This window comes from Pantherophis guttatus, chromosome 2 (genome assembly GCF_059756535.1).
Source record: "Pantherophis guttatus breed Tessera chromosome 2, ASM5975653v1, whole genome shotgun sequence".
In the NCBI taxonomy this organism is placed as follows: Eukaryota; Metazoa; Chordata; class Lepidosauria; order Squamata; family Colubridae; genus Pantherophis; species Pantherophis guttatus.
Genome location: NC_142064.1, coordinates 17997895 through 18018622, shown reverse-complemented (window position 1 = coordinate 18018622; position 20728 = coordinate 17997895). Strand labels below are relative to the sequence as shown.

Below are 20728 nucleotides of genomic sequence, written 5' to 3'. Positions count from 1 at the left end.
TTCATATCTAAATATAACTATTTAAACCAATTATTGCTTGAAAGTAATCAATCCACCTTCGTTCTTGTCTGTTCTTCAATAATAAGCAAGTCTTTTTTCTTCCAGTATTACACAATCAGAGCCCAGTTACAATTAACCATCACATCTCCAACCCTTACATATATTAACACCTTAACACAATATTTTAACCAATCTCAAATAAAATATATTGTAAAAACCTTATTTTTACTTTTTACCCCATAAACTTATATTGATTCTTCCTGGAAACATTCCTTACTTAATAACTTTGCATAAACTTATTCATCTTATTCTCTACAAATCCACTACGTATAATCAAATACCATCTTCGCTATTTAATATCTATAAAAAATATTGTAAAAACCTTCCCTCAACCCTTGCACCACTGTTTTTTCTTTCACTTCTCATCCAAGAAGACGAGAAGCAAAACGTCTTCAAAGAAAAAGCAGAAAGTCCAGCTGCCTCTTGAAAAAAACACCTTTGGGACTCCACTTGTAATGATTACTGGACAATGAAAGTTCTGCACTCAGAGTTGTCAAGCTGAAAAGTTCGATACCAGCCACCTAGCAGGATTTTTGAAACTTCTGTATCTCTTTACCACTCTTAAGTGGTAAGTGGTAAGAGTCCCTTGGGAGTTGGGCGGCATAGAAATATGATTAATTAAATTAATTAAATTAAAATGGCCATTTGGATTTTTACTGAGTGCTTTTGTCTACCTAATTCAAGCGATGGATTTCCTAGTGGTCTCTCATCCTCGTACCAAAGTACTTCGTCTCCCACCCACCCCCGCCCGCGCTTGTTGAGAGGCTCAGCTACATCATCAGCCGTAGCTCCCCTCAGCTAGTTCCATGCGAACCCGAAGCGCTGAGTCACTCGGACCGCTCATTGATTCACCGCTTTGCCCCCTGACTCCGCCCTCTTTTTTGTCTTCCGGCAACCACCGAGAGAGAGAGAGAGAGGGGGCGGGGGAGGAGGGAGGGGCTGCCTTGTCTTCCTGAAGGCTCCGCCCCCTCCGCTGGTTTGCCGAAGGGAACTAACATGCCTGGCAGAGCCTAAGAGACTTGGGAGAAGGGATGCAACAAGAGCAATCCGGTTCCCTTTGGAAAGACTTGCTGTGCCTTGCGGCTGCCGTACAGGAGGGGAATCTATTGAGCTTACACAAGTATGGCTGCTGCCTTCCGAGCTGCGAGTCGAGCCTTGCATCCATGTAAGTATGTCAATTGCCTTGTTTGCTTGTTTTTTATTTATTTCAAAGGGGGGAAAAAAAATTCTTGCAGGATTTTCCAGATCCGCAGTTTAAGATTGGGGAAGGCGGAATGCAGGGTGCCTCGGTTGAATGCTGGAGCGCTTGCCTTGCCTCTTGCAGGGGCTATGGGGGAGCTTGGGCATAGTTTTATTTGGGGGAGTGGTCGATTTTCTGTAGGGGAAAAGCTATGGGGTGTGGCTGGGTGGTGTTTGCACCCAGCCGGGCCGCTGTTACCTAAACTGCTGGGGGCACAGAGGCATCGATCCCGCTGGCTTTTTCTGGCATCAAAAGGCGCTCGAGCTTTGGAGCAGGGGTCTCCAACCTTGGCCATTTTAAGACTTGTGGACTTCAACTCCCAGAATTCCCCAGCCAGCCAGCACTATCCATCCTGCAGCAAAGTTGGCTGAGGGGACTCTGGGAGTTGAAGTCCACAAGTCTTAAAATGGCCAAGGTTGGAGACCCCTGCTCTGGAGGGTCCTTGGGATTTCTCCCGCGTTGCATCCAGCCAGAAATCGCGCTAATGTGTTTGGGGTTTGGCAAGCCATGAAAGCCACGCAGGGTGGCTCGAGGCGAGAGGGTAACCTCGCCATGGGAAAGGGACTAAGCAAGGTCCCAATGCTTGTCCACTCACACCCCCCCCCCCGCCACCCCAGGCAGGATTTTGTTACCTCACTTGGCCGCAGGTTGCATAAGGGATCTCCCAAACTTGGCAACTTTAAGCCTTACGGACTTCAACTCCCAGAATTCCTCAGCCAGCCATGCTGCAGGATGGATACACTGTTGGCTGGCTGGGGAATTCTGGGAGTTGAAGTCTATAGGTCTTAACGTTGCGAAGGTTGGAGACTGTTGCTTTAGAGCAGGGGGTCTCCAAACTTGGCAACTTTAAGACTTATGGACTTCAACTCCCAGAATTCCTCAGCCAGCCAGCCATGCTGCAGGTTGGATACAATGCTGGCTGGCTGGGGAATTCTGGGAGTTGAAGTCTTTATTATTATTTTTTTGTATTTTTTTAAAAAAAATTGATTTATATGCCGCCCTTCTCCAGAGACTCAGGGCGGCTTACAAAGCGTTAAGCAATAGCCTTCATACTTTTGTATATTTATATAAAGTCAGCTTATTGGCCCCACAAACTGGGTCCTCATTTTACCTACCGTAGAAAGGATGGAAGGCTGAGTCAACCTTGAGCCTGGTGAGATTCAAACTTACAGTAATTGCAGACAGCTGGTATTAATCACAATGCTTTTAGTCTGCTGAGCCACATGATCTCCAACCTTAACGTTGCGAAGGTTGGAGATTGTTGCTTTGGAGCAGGGGGTCTCCAAACTTGCCAACTTTAAGACTTGTGGACATGGTTAGAAGAAATGCTTGAACAACATACTGATTTAAAACCTGAGCTGTTCCTATTGGCTATCCTTCCAGAGAGAATTAGCAAAGAAAAGGTATATTTGATTATACATGTAATAACTGCAGCGAGGATAGTATTTGTGCAAAGTTGGAAAGTAAGAGAAAATCCCTTCAGAAGATGAAGTAATTAAGAAAATATTAGATTGTGCAGAAATGAATAGACTGACTTTGATAATTAAAGAAAGAGAGGATTCGGAATAGAGACAATTTTACAATTGGTTAGGGAAGAGATATAGATAAATGTATTAATAGTAAACAAGAAAATGTTATAATAAATGAAGTATGGGGAGAATGTTATAATAAAGAAATGGGAAAAATAAAGAAACGCTGAAGATCAGTGGAGTAAGAAGAAGATGAAGACACAATAGAAACATCTAGATCAGTGTTTCTCAACCTTGGCCACTGGACGATGTGTGGACTTCAACTCCCAGAATTCCCTAGCCGGCTCTGCAGAGCCGGCTAGGGAATTCTGGGAGTTGAAGTCCACACATCGTCCAGTGGCCAAGGTTGAGAAACACTGACCTAGATGATACACTGAATGTTTATGTATTGTATGTTTGTTTGTTTATAAAATAATATATATATATATATATATATATATATATATATATATATATATATATATATATATATATATATATATATATATATATATATATATATATATATATATATATATATATATATATATATATATATAAGACTTGTGGACTTCAACTCCCAGAAGTGAAGTCCACAAGTCTTAAAGTTGCCAAGTTTGGAGATCCCTGCTTTAGATGATCAAAATATTTTCAAAACATGAAGTAAAATTATAGGAAGTAAATTGCTTGGTCTCTTGTCTTCCCTTTAGTTGCAAAAAGGAATAGCTGGAATCAGACAAGAGTCCAGTTGCATTGGAGATGGCAGTCAACAGCCGCTGTACAAAAAGCAAAGCCACAGATTCAACCTGAAAAGAGGTAAGGCACACCAATGGAATTGAATGGATGGGCATATAGTACTTTTCACCTGGCATTTAAGGGGTGCTAAAGCAGCCACAGTTGACTGAGAATGAGCAAACTGGTAAATGAGGAAGAAAATCTACTCCTTTTGGTAATCTATTCGTTAATTTATAGGTTTTGGTTTGTCTCAAAGCTGCAGTTCCTGTAGCTGGAATTCTTCATGCAGAGAAAACTTGCTGCAAAACTTTTTTAATAATATGCTTTCTATTCCAATAGAAGAGAATACTTGTAGATCAGGGTTGAACTGTGTAGTCCTTGGTGCTCCCTGAGCCTGGTTGTTTTCTTGCAGATACTTCATTATCTAACTAGGTAATGTTATCAGTGAGAAGAGGGTTTGCTGGCTGTTTATATGCAGAGGCTTGCCGTGCTGGTTTTAATGGGGGTGTAGTTTCTACCTTCACCTACACTGATGATGTTACCTAGTTAGGTAATGAAACATTTGCCAGAAAACAAGCTCAGAGAGATCAAATACTCCATGTGCTTTTTATTCTAATCTCTTGCTGGGAGCATATTTGAGAATACGTCCCAGTGAACTTAGATTCAAAGAATTAACTTCTGAGTGTAAGATTACCCTGTTACTTGCTTTGAGATTTGATGCAGAAGAATATCTTGGGCTTTTTATTTTTTGTTTTTTGTCTTGGGGATTTGCAGCATGCCCAGGATAAAGCTATAGTCAATTTTCTTTTTACTCAGGACAAAAGATTTTGAAGACTTGCCTGTTTGTGCTAAAAGAGAACAGTGTGGTTGGAAGAAATTTAACACAGGTCATTTAAAAGAATTCACTTTTTATTGTTTTTAGAATTATTCCCTGGAATCAGCTTTTCATGATATTTTTAATTTGTGAGACACAAATACTGTAAGGTTAGTGGTCAAAGGATTGATATTTTCCCAGGACTGGTAGTAAAACTGGGATTTCTGTTTTTTTTAAAAAAAGTATCTGTTTTCAGAATGAAAATCTTAGGGGGAAAAGCAGGACTTGGCTCTTTAAGAGTGTTAATTGCTGCACATTCATAACTATTTTGTTGTCTTTATGCCCTAAATGAGATTAAAATATTTGTTTTCTTTTTTCATTAACTTTTTATGTTAAAGGTTTATGACTGTTCATTTCCTGAAAGGCAAGGGAACAAGTGGATGATGAGAAAATTAAACTTCTAATACTTTTTAAAAAGTTGCAGACATTGTCAAGGGGAGGTAGTCCTCAACTTACAACTATTTATGTGGCACACACACAAAACAATGACTTACAACCAGCCCTCACACTTAATGCAGCAGCCCCACAGTCATGTGATCAAAATTCTGGCACTTGGCAACCTACATGTATTTACAACAGTTGTAGCATTCTTGAGGTCATATGATCACCCTTTGCAACCTTCCCAACCAGCTTCTGACAAGCAAAGTCAATAGGGGAAGGTGGATTCGCTTAACAACTGTGGTGATTTGCTTAACAACCATGGCAAAAATTGTAAAAACATGGTGGGACCCACTGACCAATCTCCTTGCTTAGCAATGGAAATTCTGACCCCATATGTGGTTGTAAGTTCAGGACAAACCTGTGTAGTAGTTTTGTGCTTTGATTGGATAGAGACCTGCATATGTGTCTCACACCTGAGTTTTTTCCTCAGCCAGGAGAGTCCATGTTATAGACTTAAGGTACCTGGAAAGAACAGGTGAAATGGACAGATATAGGAAGTGCCAGATTTTATCCTTTAGAACTCTGACCAACTGAATGGTATGGGGTCTTCTGCTCGAACAGGCGGTTGGACTAGAAGACCTCTAAGGTCCCTTCCATCCCTCTGATTCTATGTTGTATGTTCTCTTTCTCCATTCAGCCATAATACTTTCCTCCCAGCGATAATAAAAAATTACCCTGGGATACCTAGGAAAACAACCAAAGACAAAAACAATCTTACGTGATTATCCACAAAAGATGTACCAGTTAGGTGCCATCATCCTGACTGGTTGACCACAAAAAAAGTTGTGTTTTATAGTGTTATTTTATGATATGTAAGTGGCCCAGATTTGCTTGATAATGAGATGGTGGCATCTAAATTTAATAAACAAGCAAACAAGTAAATAAGACCTTTAGGGGAAAAGTCCTGCAAGAAGACAATTAGATACAGTTAACTACAGTTATCAAAAGTAAAATCTGACTTTAATTTATAAATTATAATTTTGTAATTTATTTATTTATTATTATTTATTATTTGAACTTGTATGCCGCCCTATCTTCGAAAGGACTCAGGGCGGCTCACAACGGTAAAAACAAGCAAAATCAATGTTAAAAATACCCAATAAGATTATAAAAAGACCATTTTTAATAGATAATTATACATTATAATTTTAAATTTATAAATGGTGTATGAAAGGCATTTTATTCTCTCTTTTTTTTTTCTCCACAGGAAACCTAAAACAGGGATCTTAATGTTAAATATGGGGGGCCCAGAGACCCTAGAAGATGTCCATGGGTTCCTGCAAAGGCTTTTTCTTGATAGAGATCTAATGACACTTCCGGTGCAAAAGTAAGACAATCCTTCAGCTACTGATTATCCTAATGAACTTCAGAGAGAAGCTTAAGAACGTGTTTAATTGCACAAAATGAGTATAATTAATTTGTTTTTTTAAAAGACCCTTCTTTGCATTTCTGTAGCTTCATGGGTTTTTCCAAGCCCTCTCATGCACATAGAGTGCATTTTAACTATTCCGCTAAGCTAGCAGGATGATTTAGTAGGTCATGTTTTTCCACCTTGAGGCTTGCAGAATTCTTTGCCATTACCTGGGGATTAGCAAAATATCCAGAGAGCACTATAGGGAAAAGGGAGAATACATTTATATCTAAAGAAATGGATGAGTGCTCATGTGCATGTTTTTTCTTTATCCAGTTGCACCTACTTGTGCTTACCTACTTTCAGTTTCTTAATCACGCATTACCCATTAAGCCTGAGTGGCGTAGGAGGCTAATGCCTCCTACTAAGGCAGCATTTAACATCCAGCTACCTGCAATTACTGCGAGTTCAATTCTCACCAGGCTCAAGGTTGACTCAGCCTTCCATCCTTTCTAAGGTGGGTAAAATGAGGACCCGGTTTGTGGGGCCCTGAGTCTTCTGGAGAAGGGTGGCATATAAAAATAATTTTTTTAAAAAATGTAATAAAAGCCATTAATCATTCTTCAGATTATGTCAGCCCTTGCAACATGAAAGAGCTACAGCTTTTGGGTAAAGGCAGGATGCAAAATATTCAGGAATTGCTACATCCTATTATCATTATGGTTGGTCATACTATCAGTCGGATGCTTAGACTGGATTTCGTCTTTTTGTCTATTATTATTATTATAGACATAAACACGTGATGTCACAGCTGACAGCTTTTTTAGATGGTATTGACCTTTATACACAAAGAACCTTCCTAAGAACCTAAGATTTTGTAGTGTATTGGTATAGTATAGTACAGTGATGGCTAACCTTTTTGCCGCTGCATGCCAAAACCGGGGAGGAGCGTGGAGGGGTTGAGTGTGCACGTGCCCACACCCATAATTCAATGTGCCCCGCCCCCGATGAATACATGCATGACTCCCCGGTGCTCCCCTCTGGTTTTGGCACTCGATGGCATGGTGAGCCCGAAAGGCCCATTTTTTGCCTTCCCCAGGCTCCAGAGGCGTTCTAGGAGCCTGGGGAGGCCTGTTTCCCAACTTCCGGTGGGCCTGAAATGCCCGAAAATCAGCTGGCCGGAGCACGCATGCGTGCTGGAGCTGAGCTAGGGCAACATTCATGTGCCCACAGATATGGCTCTGCGTGCCACCTGTGGCATGCATGCCATAGGTTCGCCATCACGGGTATAGTATATGTGAAGATCCAAGCAGTTGTGGCCTTCGGTAATTGACAGATGGAATGCACAATGCATAGATTTTCTAAGTGCTGTCCAAGATTTTTTGGTATAGAACAATGGGAACATCACGGCCAGTTCATGCTTTAATCTTTTGGTTTCAATTTTCAGGTCTTGATACTTGGAAATCTCCAATTTTTCTCCTCTATTCTTCTATTTCCTGGAATCGCTATATCAATTATCCACACTTTTTTTTTCAGCCATACTTAAATCTGGTGTGTTATGAGTCAAGACTCTGTCAGTTTGAATTCAGAAATCCCACGATAGTTTTAACCTGCTATAACCTAATAATAAAAGGGACGTGGTGGTTCAGTGGCTAAGATGCTGAGCTTGTTGATCAGAAGGTCGGCAGTTCAGCGGTTCGAATCCCTAGCGCCGCATAACGGAGTGAGCTCCCGTTACTTGTCCCAGCTTCTGCAAACCTAGCAGTTCGAAAGCACGTAAAAAATGCAAGTAGAAAAATAGGGACCACTTTGGTGGGAAGGTAGCAGTGCTCCGTGCACCTTTGGTGTTTAGTCATGCCGGCCACATGACCACAGAGTTGTCTTCGGACAGTGTCTTCGGCTTAGAAACAGAGATGAGCACCACCCCCTAGAGCCAGAAACGACTAGCACATATGTGCAAGGGAACCTTTACCTTTAACCTAATAACCTAATTTTGTATGGGTAATGTACAGTTAGATTGGCACTCTAAGAACTGGTCGAGACTTAATGAGTCAAATCCTAACCAAAAACCTAAGAAATATTAAGAGACCATCTAAGAATATGGGCAGTTCCAAGCAGGGTATTTTTATAAAAAAATATTAGAGTGTTCAGGTCTAATAAATTCAATATTTCCAGATACTGAGGAAGTCCTATTATTATGGTTGGTTGCAGTTGGTCAGCCAGATGTTTAGATTGGATGTGGCATTTTTATTCAACTATCCAGTCCTTCCCAAGGACCTGAGATAGGCAGATGTTATTGATGGTGCTAAAGATATTGTCACAAGAAATAATTATTATAATATGCAAATGGACTTACATTTAAAGTGATTCTTCAGAGACTTTTTTGGACAGAACTCAGCTGTAGCATAGTAGCACTATATTAGCACTCTAAGTGTGTCTGTATGTTCAGCATTAAAGTTTATTTTTAACCCATCAAGGGGGAAGAAGGTAAAATGTATGGTTATTAACCGTATCTATTTTATGTATTTCAGTAAATTAGGACCTTTTATTGCAAAGCGACGTACTCCAAAAATCCAAGAGCAATACAGGCGGATCGGGGGTGGATCACCTATTAAGAAATGGACTGAGACCCAAGGGGAAGGCATGGTGAAGTTGCTGAATGAAATGTCTCCGGAGTCTGGTATTTCAGCTTTTTATTTTTTCTTGTTGAAGCTGCTGCTGTGGGAAAACATGTTCAGAAATCTGAATAGCAGTTGGATACCCTTACTGACGGGTTTCAGTGAAGTGTAATAATGCAGAGTTGCTTTTAAAATTAAATTAGGTTGGAGTTGAATTGGAAGGTTTAGTCCCTAGCCTTGAAATTATTTATTGATTTATTTACAGTTAAATTGGATTTGGGAGATCTCTTATCTTCTCATATGGGAGCTCTTACCTAGAAGAGCAAGTCACATTTTCTCACATTTTCTTCATGTAACCCGAGCAATCTTGTTAGAGCCACACAATCAAACTCAAGTGTGGCTTTATCTTTGCTCCAGTGAAGGTTATTTTATTGTCTGTCTGTTTGTCTGTCTACCATCCATCCATCCATCCATCTATGTATCTATCTATGTATCTATGTATCTATGTATCTATGTATCTATGTATCTATCTATCTATCTATCTATCTATCTATCTATCTATCTATCTATCTATCTATCTATCTATCTATCTATCTATCTATCTATCTATCTATCTATCTATCTATCTATCTATCTATCTATCTATCCATCCATCCATCTATCTACCTACCTACCTCCTGAAGCAATTTACATACAGTATAACAACCAAAAAAGAGGGGGAGATTTTCAGAGTATTTTAAAAGGTATGCCAGTGTTTACTCTTGTAATACAGAGTTTCTAGCATTTTCTTGAGATCATCTAAACTAGTTAGTTAAATTTGTACAATGATTACAAGTTCCCTGAGGCCTCTGAGTGTTTTTGTCATTTTAATGAAAGCATCACACTTGTATCACAAACTCCATGATACATGCCCCAAATAAGTAAGGCTTACTGCTTTCATAGTTCTGTGCCCTGCAAAGACATGGCTGACAAATTCCTAATTTAGTTTTCCAGCAGCAACAGCTGCTTGCTAAAACACTGTCAGTGTGGCTTCACGAAAACCTTGCTCAACTTAGATTTAGTGTAAAATGATTTTTAGTTAGTAAATACCATCCTTCCCCTTCCCTGCTCAATATCCTTCATAAGAGATCTGTAGTAATCATTGTATGTTCTTAGAGTTATGCGATCCTTCAGAATAATCCAACCAATATGTGGACAGGGAAATAAAATGTTTAATTTGTCCAGAAGGAAGAACATGTTCACGCTATTTGTAAAGAGGTCAAGCATCAGAACTTTTACTTCTTTCCTCTCACCTGTGCCAATGAGAACTCTGTTGGTGACTTAGTGATTACTTCACACACCCCAGGATGCTCCAAGTGTAGGTGCAGTGAGAAGAACTATGTAAGATCTGGCAGGACAGCTTTCCTTAGGAAAGTGTGATTAAGAAAAAAAAATATCCCAAGTATTTCCCTCAGAATATTTTCTGAAAAAGACAGGTTTAAGACATCTCTTCTTAAAGAATAGAATGGAATGGAATGGAATAGAATAGAATAGAATAGAATAGAATAGAATAGAATAGAATAGAATAGAATAGAATAGAATAGAATAGAATAGAATAGAATAGAATAGCAGAGATGGAAGGGACCTTGGAGGTCTTCTAGTCCAACCCTCTGCCCAGGCAGGAAACCCTACACCACTTCAGACAAATGGTTATCCAACATCTTCTTAAAAACTTCCAGTGTTGGAGCATTCACAACATCTGGAGGCAAGTTGTTCCACTGATTAATTGTTCTAACTGTCAGGAAATTTCTCCTTAGTTCTAAATTGCTTCTCTCCTTGATTAGTTTCCACCCATTGCTTCTTGTCCTGCCCTCAGGTGCTTTGGAGAATAGCTTGACTCCCTCTTCCTTGGGGCAGCCCCTGAGATATTAGAACACTGCTATCATGTCTCCTCTAGTCCTTCTTTTCATCAAACTAGACATACCCAGTTCCTGCAACCATTCTTCATATGTTTTAGCCTCCAGTCCCCTAATCAATGAAATGTGAGGTGTTCTCATTAGGAATGTTGATGTCTGCATATGCCTCTGCGTGATTAACAAGGTTCCCATTTGGCTGTAGTTTACACACACAAACATACACACACCCTGTATAGTTAAACAAAGAGAGTGTCATTGGTTACACCCAACAGCTAGTCCGTTCCTCCCTTGAATATGGACCAGTTGATAAGAAGGAACAGCTCCAAGTCACTCTGTACAAGTAGCCAATACCAGTTTTGGAAATGACAAATGACAGCTCATTTAGACATGAAGACTGTGTGTGTGTGGTGTAATCCATCTGGTCAATGCTGTTGATAGAGGAAGAATTGGCTCTATCTTCCCATGGTTGGGAAAGTTTAACCTGCAAAGTCCCTCTATCAAATGGTTCCATCACCCTTCCACATGCTGAAATAGATTTCATAGGTTAGTAAGTGGTTGTTCGGCTAAGATCATCATTTGAACAACTGTAAGCATCCAGACAAATAGGGTCATGTGGCAGTCGTAACTCGCTTTTTTCAGAGTCGTTGTAGCTTTGAACGGTTGAATGGTTGTAAGATGAGGAGTATATGGGAGTACATGAATATTTTTCTTTCAGCCCTCTCAGTGCCTGTGCAAGGAGACAGAGAGCCAGAGCTGTTCTTAAACAATGAAGACAATGGCTTCATTGTCATTGATTTTTTTTTTTTTAATTCTGTCTGGGTTTGTATCAGTAGTGGTATTCAGCTGGTTTGCGCGAACTGATAGCGGTGGCTGCGGGAGGCTCTGCCCACCCGCTCAGATGTCATCATGTCTCGTTTTTGATGTTATGTGCATGCGTGGAAGGCACTGCGCGTGCGCAGAGGTGGCGCAAGCGAATGTACGAAGCACATGCGTTCATATTTGTGAACCAGTAGTGAAGGTAAGTGAATACCACTTCTGGTTTGTATGTATTAATTTTTTATTAATACAATTTTCCCTTTTTTTTATAATGACTTTTTATATTTTCATAATGAACATTTTTACATATTTATGGTGCTTATTGCTTGTTGTATGCTGCTCAGAGTAATTTCTTGTGAGAGGGGCAGCCGTATAGATGTGGTCAATAATAATCTGACTGACTGTGTAACTCAATGCCATAATTGAGTTCATTTATTATTTTATTTATTAAATTTATATGCCATCCAATGCAGTCAGATGACTCTGGGTGGTTTATAATTTATTAAAAGCAGCATTACGAAAGATTAAAACAGTAACTATAACATTAGATTAAGAATGAGCTAAAATGGCAGTATACAACAGATGGAAGTGGGATCTTCCATTTAATCCAATAAACACCTCCAGAATGGTGCGCACGCGCGCACACACACACACACACACACACAATCCGGTCCCTAGGCCAATTGGCAGAGCTAGACTTCAGAAGGCTAAGTGGGGAGTGAATCTCACCTTGAAGGGGTATGATGTTCCAGAGTTCAGGAGCCATGGCAGAAAAGGCCTTTTTCCCGAACCCCACCAGCTCAGATTCCCTAGCCGACGGGACCTCAGCATACTTTTTCTGCCAGTGCAAGTGAGGCCTACCTCATTAGGGTGAGACAGTTCCTTGAGTAACGTGGACTCACATTGTTCCATGTAACTTGGACTCAGGTTGTGCCATGTTGTTCCTTTGCTGCAACATCAAGCAAGGGACGATGAATGTGAGTGTGAGTTGTAAGTGTGGACTTAGTGGGCAATTCTAATTTTGGGATGCAGGCTGGGAAACTGAAAGGACACCAGGAACATTTTCCTAGCATCCTTAAACAACCAAGCTCAGGGAGCACCAAGGACTCTCCATTCTTCAACATCCAAGCCAGACACTTTTTCATCAAATTAGGCAGTTAAAGGGTTGGGACTTCAGAGCAGCAAGTTAATGGTTTAGGAAGTATTATCTGCGCTTGTCAGACCTTCTCACTCCTTCTTACTTCACAGTGTGGTTTCCCAACTGAAAGCCGCCCTGACTTTTATCTGTTTGAACGTCTCTTGCATCTTAACGCGGACTCTGATTATGTCACGGAATTTTTTTCTTCTTCTAAATTATACACCACGGCAAGCATGCTAATGTCTTTGCAGGAGAAATTTTCAGGACAGCGAGGAGAAATTACTGCTTAGATCAAGGCAGAGTTTGTGATGTTCTTGGTTGAGCTGTGGGGTTGCCCTGATTTTTTTTTTTTTTAAAAGAAGTGAAATTTTATTATTGTTAGAAGCTGTTGCAATATTATATTTTTCACCTGGATGAAATGCATAATTCCACCATTTTTCCTTGTGGAGGAAAAGGTTGGAATGGAGGAGTTAGAGTTCTGTGTTGCAGTTGTACCAAGGATTTTAAAAAAGTAAATATTCACTCAAGTTGAGTTTAACGGTTGGTGACTTTAGAGACACATTGTAGTTTTCTTGGAAACCATTTGGAAGTGGCTTGCATTGACTTTATAATTTTTCTTTAAAAAAAAATCCCAGTTTAGCCCATGATCTAGGACAGGGATGGCTAACCTTTTTGCCATCGCGTGCCAGGAGGGGGGGGGCAAGGGAGGGTCGCGCGCGCATGTGCCCATGCGCATGCGTGCGCAACCCCCTCCCCCCCGCTCCTGGCACATGATGGCCTGGTAGGCCCATTTTTCTTTCTTACCTGGTTCCAGATCCTCTCTTTGTATCTGGGAAGGGCGAAAACAGCCTTTCCCACTCCCTTGGAGACCCTACGGAGGCTGAAAGGGCCCATTTCCCAACTCTTGGTGGCACAGGAAGTGACATTTTTTGCTGTCCCCAGCCTCCAGAACCTCTCTAGGAGTCTTTAGGAGCCTCTCTAGGAGTGTCTAGGAGCCTCTCTAGGAGTCTCTGGAGGCTGGGGACAGGAAAAAACGTCACTTCCTGTCCCACCAGGAGTTGGGAAATGGGCCCTTTCAGCCTCCGTAGGGCCTCCAAGGGGGTGGGAAAGGCTGTTTTCGCCCTTCCCAGATACACAGAGAGGATCTGGAGCCAAGTAAGAAAGAAAAACGGGCCTTCCCCACCCCCCCTCCAGGCCCTCCAGAGGCAGGAAACAGCCTGTTTCCCTACTTCTGGTGGGCCCAGAAGGCCCGAAAATCAGCTGCCCGGCACGCGCATGCGCCCCAGAGCCAAGCTGGCATGCCCACTAATATGGCTCTGTGTGCCACCTGTGGCACACATGCCATAGGTTCGCCATCACGGACCTAGGATTTCTTGGTGATTTCCCATCCAATCCTAGGTAAAATTTTACATACATGGCTGGATGGATGGATGAATTTGATTTAGTGATTAAGGCATTAGGTTAGAAACTGGGAGACCGTGAGTTCTAGTCCTGTTTTAGGGACAAAGCCAGCTGGGTTACCTTATGCTGGTCACTCACTCTTAGACCTAGGAAGCAAGCAATGGCAAACCCCTTCTGGAAAAAAAAAAAAACTTGTCAACAAAACTAAAGGTATTAGTCCAGGCAGTCACCTGAAATCAGGATTGACTTACAACAGCTTCTAGCAGTTAAAGCCCATTGATTTCAGTAGGAGAGCTGAGCGCTGAAAGGTTTAATTCTGATTAGGCTATCTCCAGTGTCCATTTCTTATCTCTTCCTCCTGTGGAAAACGGGCTGCACACTTTCTCTTCTGGAATTAGAGTTTTTATCACCTCCAGTAATTGACTTCCTGGCTTCTAGAGCAACGTTTCTCAACCTTGACAACTTTCAGAAGTGTGGACTTCAACTCTCAGAATTCCCCAGCCAGTGTGTTGGCTGGGAAATTCTGGGACTTGTAGTCCACATGTCTTAAAGTTGCCAGAGGTTGAGGAATACCGTAAATAATGGTCATGAAACAGGTCAGCATTGTCCATTTTCTCACAGCTTGGAAACATTTTATCTCTCTCTCTCTTTTTTTTAAAAGGGTGTAGCTCGTCTTATACTTCTCTAGAGAATGATGCATCTATTTCTCCAGGTTTCCATTTCCAGGAATGGCCAGCCAGATGCCCTTAGAAATGCCGTAAATGAGATAGTAGGAAATAGCGTCTGCCTATTTGTATCTTCCATCATATAGTATGGAAAGGCACTGCAACAGCAGTATCATGTATAGCAGGGTTTTTTTCTGGTTTTCCAGCCGCCCTGGAAACAGTGAAGGACAGGCCCGCAGTGCCTCTGCCAGTGAAAATATAGCTAGGAAGGGCCGTGTGTGGCCCTCCCAGGCTCTGTTTTCCGCTGTGACAACCTCCTGCAGCCCTCTGCCAGTGAAAACGGAGCTCGGGGAGGCTGCATGTGCCCCCTCAGGCCCCGTTTTTGCTGGCAGAGGGCTGCAGGAGGCCATCGCGGCTGAAAATGGAGCTCGGGAACCCCTTTTTCACTGGCAAAATGCTCAGGCCACCACAGGCGCCCTTGACATGAGTGACGTCAAGCTGGCCACGCCCACCCTGGCCACGCTCACTCTGCCCCCCTGTGGTCAAACACAACCCTGATGCAGCCCTCAATGAAATCGAGTTTGACACCCCTGATGTATAGCCATTGTGGCTGGTAGCATGTTATGCTTTAATCGCTGAAATATATATATATATATAGTAGCTGCATTTGCAAAATGAGCTAAATCTGTTCAGTTTTAACTCAGGTAGGGTTTTTGTCTGCTCTGTGGCTTTTATATATTACAGTAATCCAGCCCATTGGTTAGTTGATAATTCAATGTATTGTTTAAATCCAGAAAATACCTTAATTTAGTAAACGGGTTAAATGCGATGTGCAAATAATAGGCTTTGCCTTTTCCTCTAGGTCCTTTTCTAATCCTCTTTTGAGATCTCTCCAGCACTTTCTAGTGTAATCCTCTGGAGCAGTGTTTCTCAATCTTGGCAATTTTAAGATCTGCAGGCTTCAACTCCCAGAATTTGCCAAGCCACATGCTGATCGGGGAATTCTGAGAGTTGAAGTCCACACATTTTAGAATGGCTGAGAAACACTGTCTAGAACAGAGGCGTCAAACTCAATTTTATTGAGGGCCGCATCAGGATTGTGTTTGACTTTGGGGGGCTGGGGGAGGGGGGCATGGCCAGCTTGACATCACTCGTTGAGGCTCCGTTTTCTGCCACGACAGCCTCCTACAGTCCTCTGCCAGCAAAAACGGAGCCTGGGGAGGCTGCATGCAGCCCGCCGGGACTCTGTTTTTGGCCGCGACGGCCTCCCAGAGCTCTGTTTTTGCTTGCAGAGGGCTGCAGGAGGCTGTCCCAGCTGAAAATAGAGCCTGGGAGGACTCTGTGCTTCCCTCCCGTGCTCCATCTTTACTGACAGAGGCACCACAGGCTGGTCCTTCGCTATTTCCAGGGCAGCCCTGTGGGCCAGATCTAAGCATCCTGCATGCCGGATTCAGCCCTCAGGCCTTGACTTTGACACACCTGGTCTAGAAAGAATGAAACCAAACCTATTTTTATTTTTTTGCAAAAGAGAAAGCTCGGACAGTCCTTTAGCCCATAAATTACCTTAAACCAGATCAAACAGCTTTATCAACCTCAATATTGACAGCAGGACCTGAGAAGCTTTCTAGCAAATCCTCCTAATTGTTAATGCTGGATCCATTTCCTGCCAGTTCTACCTGACAGGAAGTTGCGGGGGGGTGGATCTGTTTTGAAAAGGGCCGATGCTAAAGCAGTTTTGTCTCAAAGTTGCTTTTTTTTTCTCCCCTAAAAGCAACCAGACTGTTTCTTCCTTGAGAAAGAAGACGTTTTGCTTCTCAGCTAAGAAGCTTCATCAGTTGCGATGGTAGGGGGGAATGGGAAGATAAATAGAGACCATTGAGACTGGATGGTGGGGTGGATGGAAATATAGACTCTGACAGGAGGATGGGTTTCGGTGTGCATAAAAATTGTGTTTCTTTGCAGTCATCAGGTCGTTAATTCTCTCTCAGAGCCAGTTGAGGTCACTTGGAGTTGAGGACGCTGAGAGCTGTTTTTCTCCTTAAGAAAAAAAAAAGCCCAGTCCAATTGCTTTTTGGAGAAAAAAAAAAAACACCTTTGAGACAACTATGTCCTGGATGACTGAGAATCTCCATAGACATAAAGCAGTTTTGGTTCAAAGTCTTTGAAGACCCAGATAGCATCCTTGGAATTTTCTTTCAGTATGGGTGAAATGTCTCTAGATCAGGGGTGTCAAACTTGATTTCATTAAGGGCCGCATCAGGGTTGTGTTTGACCTCGGGGCGTGGGGGTGAGGGGCCGTGGCCACCTCGACGTCACTCGTGTCGGGGGCACCTGTGGTGGCCCGAGCACTCTGCCAGCGAAAATAGGCTCCTGAGCTCCGTTTTTGGCTGCGATGGCCTCCTGCAACCCTCTGCCAGTGAAAGCTGTGGGAGAGCTGTGTGTGGCTCTCGTGAGCTCCGTTTTCACTGGCAGAAGCACCATGGGCCGGTCCTTCGCTGTTTCCAAGGCGGCCAGATCTAAGCACCCCGTGGGCCGGATCTGGCCCACGGCCTTGAGTTTGACACTCCTGCTCTAAAGGTTCTCAATCAATGGTGGTCCCAAAGATGCTTTCTCAAAAGGCAATTGGACTTACTTGATTTTTTTTCCCCCTTGAAAACATTTTGCTTCTCATCCAAGAAGCTTATTCAGTTCTGAAGTCAACAAAGTTGCCAAGATTGAGAAGCACTGGTGTAGATTGAGGAAAATTGCCTTAGTCGATATGCCTCCAAGAAAAAGCTTTGTTTCCATAGACTGGCAAAGAGCCACTCGTTCTCCTTTGCTTCCAGCTCCACACAAGTATTATATCGGCTTTCGCTACGTCCATCCACTGACGGAAGAAGCGATCGAAGAGATGGAAAGAGATGGTATTGAAAGAGCCATTGCTTTCACGCAGTATCCACAGTATAGCTGCTCCACCACAGGTGAGTTCGCTTGCAGAATAAGGTCATTTGCTAAGTTTCAAAAGGAGGGGTGGGTCAAAAGCCAGGGATGGACAGCTTAAGAATTTAGGCCAAAGAGGACATCATTATGTCTCCAGAAAGAGGGCAGAAATGGATTCATTGTCTACTTTGGGGATGATAGATTAGGACAGCATTCTCAAACCTGGCAACTTTAAGACAGGTGGACTTCAACTCCCAGAATTCCCCGGAATTCTGGGAGTTGAAGTCCACCTGTCTTAAGGTTGCCAAGTTTAAGAAACACTGTAAATAGTGGTCATGAGACACTTTCCATTTTCCATTTTCTTACAGCTTGGAAGCAGTTTCATTCTTTAAGTGTGTAGCCCATTTTAGGGCTTACACTTTAGTTCTTATCTCTGTCCCACCTCAAAACATCATTTTAGTGAGTTATTGGTTGGGGCTCGGGTTTGGTAATGGTTGCAGCATAATTTGCAGAGGACTTGGGGTAAGAGATTTGAAAGAAAGACTTATAAGAAGGGGGAGAGATGATCTGCTCTTGGGTTAGGCTTTTATCTGAGTTCATTATTGTGCATCCTTCAGGAAGCAGTTTGAATGCAATATATCGCTACTATCACCAAAAAGGAGAAAAACCAAAGATGAAGTGGAGTACGATTGACAGGTGGCCAACGCATCCTCTCCTCATTCAGGTATTGAGAAAGATATTTTATGCATTGAAAGATATTTCAGATTTCTCAAAGAGTCTTGTCATGCCTTCCTCAATATCTTCTCCTCCCACTGCTCCTCCCAGAAGGGGTTTCTATACTGATAGGCTTGTCTGGATGCCCTTTGTTTTCTCTGAGCCCTTACGGGTAGTCCTCAACTTACGACCACAATTGGAACTGGAATTTGAGTCATAAGTCATTGCGTTCAAGGCACCCACATGACCAGATCTGATTTTTAGAGAGTTTTAATGGCTGTTGTGGCCCGTATGTGGCCTGTGCAACTAGTAGCTGATTCAGACAGTGAGGGGGCTGGTGTAGTGCTGCGCCAGCAGCCTGTGCAACTGGCACTCGAGTCGGACAATGAGGAGGCTGGAGAAGATGTGGTGCCAGAGGCAGGGATTCAGCCAGGGCCTTCAAAACCTCCAGAAGCTTCCATGGGTGAAGAGGAAGAAGAGGAGGAGCCTCTTCTCGATGCATGGGCGCGCAGAGCTGCCAAAAGGCAGGAGTGGCTCCTCAGGAGGAGATCTCCTCGAGAGTAAGGTTTGGGGCTAATTGGCCACTCCCTTAGCCTATTTAAGGAGGAACGCCGATTGAAGCAATTTGCAGGGAACAACTTAGTTCACATACCTTCATGTCTTGTCTTGATTATCTTATCAGCTTCCTGCAAATTGCTTCTGGGCATTCTGCCAACCATAGTAAGCTTTCAGTTATTATTCTTTGAATTCTTGGCGGCTGTTAATGCAATTAATTAACAGCCGTTGTTGTAAAAGACTGGTTTATTTAGTAAACTAAGGTTTGAACGGACTTTGTGTGTGCTGCGTTCTTTGGGGTCCGTAGTTGGGGCAGAACAATGGCAGTCATAAGTGCGAATCATGTGATTGTTAAGTGACACTGCCACAGGACATTGCAAGTGGCCATAAATGTGGGCCAGTTGCTGAGTGCTTGAAATGCAGTCACATGACCACGGGGGGGGGGGTGAGGAGCGGTTGGAACTTTGGAATGTATTTATTACTGTACTTATTGTAATCTCAAACATTTGCTAAGTGACCGTCAGAAGTCGAAGACCACCTGTATTTAATGCTCTTAAATTCTTAATTTTCTTATTTTTGCTTTTCAGTGTTTTGCAGACCACATAAAGAAAGAACTAGACTTATTTCCACCGGATAAGAGAAAAGAGGCGGTGATCCTTTTCTCTGCCCATTCTCTACCAATGTCAGTGAGTAACAACAGTCAATTTTTTGACCCTGTTAAATCTTTGCTTTAAAGATGAAAGTATTTTCTGTCTGTCTAATAGAAATCTACCTTGTACTTGATCCATTCATTAGTTTCCCTGTTCAGGATAACAGAATATAGCAAAGCGCACACGCACACAACATTGTTAGAATCTCATGAGATTCTGGGATCTTTTATGATTTCAGCAACCTTGGTTCTATGTTTTTGCATCGTTGTGTGTAGACCTCAGAAAGGTCTCATAATCTCATGTGAAAACGATGGAAACCTTGCAAGATTTCAGTGATAAAACAAAAGTTTTCAGCCTGAAGAACATTAACTAAAAGCACATGAAACATGCCTCTAGGTGCCCTGTTCTTGATGGCAGGCTGGAAACAGACCTGCAGAAATAGGAATAAACAGAAAGATCTAACAAAAATCATGTTGATGTTCTCCTGATGTCTCCTTAACAGCTTTCATATCCCTTATTTTTCTGCTTCCGACTTAAACCTGAATTCTGCAGTTCCTTAGCTTCTCTCATACGGTTCATTATGGGTTAGGAATATTTATTTTTTGATCATTTTGATGTTTTTATGTTGTAACCTGCCCTCAATCGCTTTGAAATGAGATTGTCCCACAGGGTTCTTTTTCCAAAAAGCAATTGGACTTTCTTGGTTTTTTTTTCCTTGAAAACATTTTGAAGCAAAACGTTTTCAAGGAAAAAAACTTCTAAAAGGAAAGCCCAGTTGCCTTTTTGGAAAAAGCACATTTGGGACAAACCATGAGTTGGATGAGTGAGAATCTCCAGAGACTTTTGAAACAAGATGGATGCCGAATGATTTTTTTTTTAAAATTTGATTTATATGCCGCCCTTCTCCGGAGACTCAGGGCGGCTTACAATGTGTTAAGCAATAGCCTTCATACTTTTGTATATTTTATACAAAGTCAGCTTATTGCCCCCACAATCCGGGTCCTCATTTTACCTACCTTAGAAAGGATGGAACCTTGAGCCTGGTGAGATTTGAACTTGCAGTAATTGCAGGCAACTGATGTTAATAACTGTTAATAACTGTTAATAACAGTGCTTTAGTCTGCTGCACCACCAGGGCTCTTGTGAAT

The 20728-nt window shown here is 42.2% G+C and overlaps 1 protein-coding gene across 2 annotated transcripts in view; it reads left to right on the top strand.

Moving 5' to 3' along the window:
• The first annotated feature begins 856 nt into the window (after window positions 1-856).
• Window positions 857-20728, top strand: part of FECH (ferrochelatase) — a 32851-nt gene continuing 12979 nt past the window's right edge. The window contains exons 1-7 of one of the 2 annotated variants that reach the window (XM_060690727.2): window positions 857-1225; window positions 3519-3624; window positions 6066-6185; window positions 8741-8889; window positions 17568-17702; window positions 18279-18385; window positions 19518-19616. In XM_060690727.2, the coding sequence (XP_060546710.2) occupies window positions 1183-1225; window positions 3519-3624; window positions 6066-6185; window positions 8741-8889; window positions 17568-17702; window positions 18279-18385; window positions 19518-19616 (759 nt within the window). In that variant the 5' untranslated portion in view covers window positions 857-1182. Of the gene's footprint in view, window positions 1230-3518; window positions 3625-6065; window positions 6186-8740; window positions 8890-17567; window positions 17703-18278; window positions 18386-19517; window positions 19617-20728 lie in introns of both variants that reach the window. The other variant, XM_060690728.2, reaches the window with a different exon arrangement.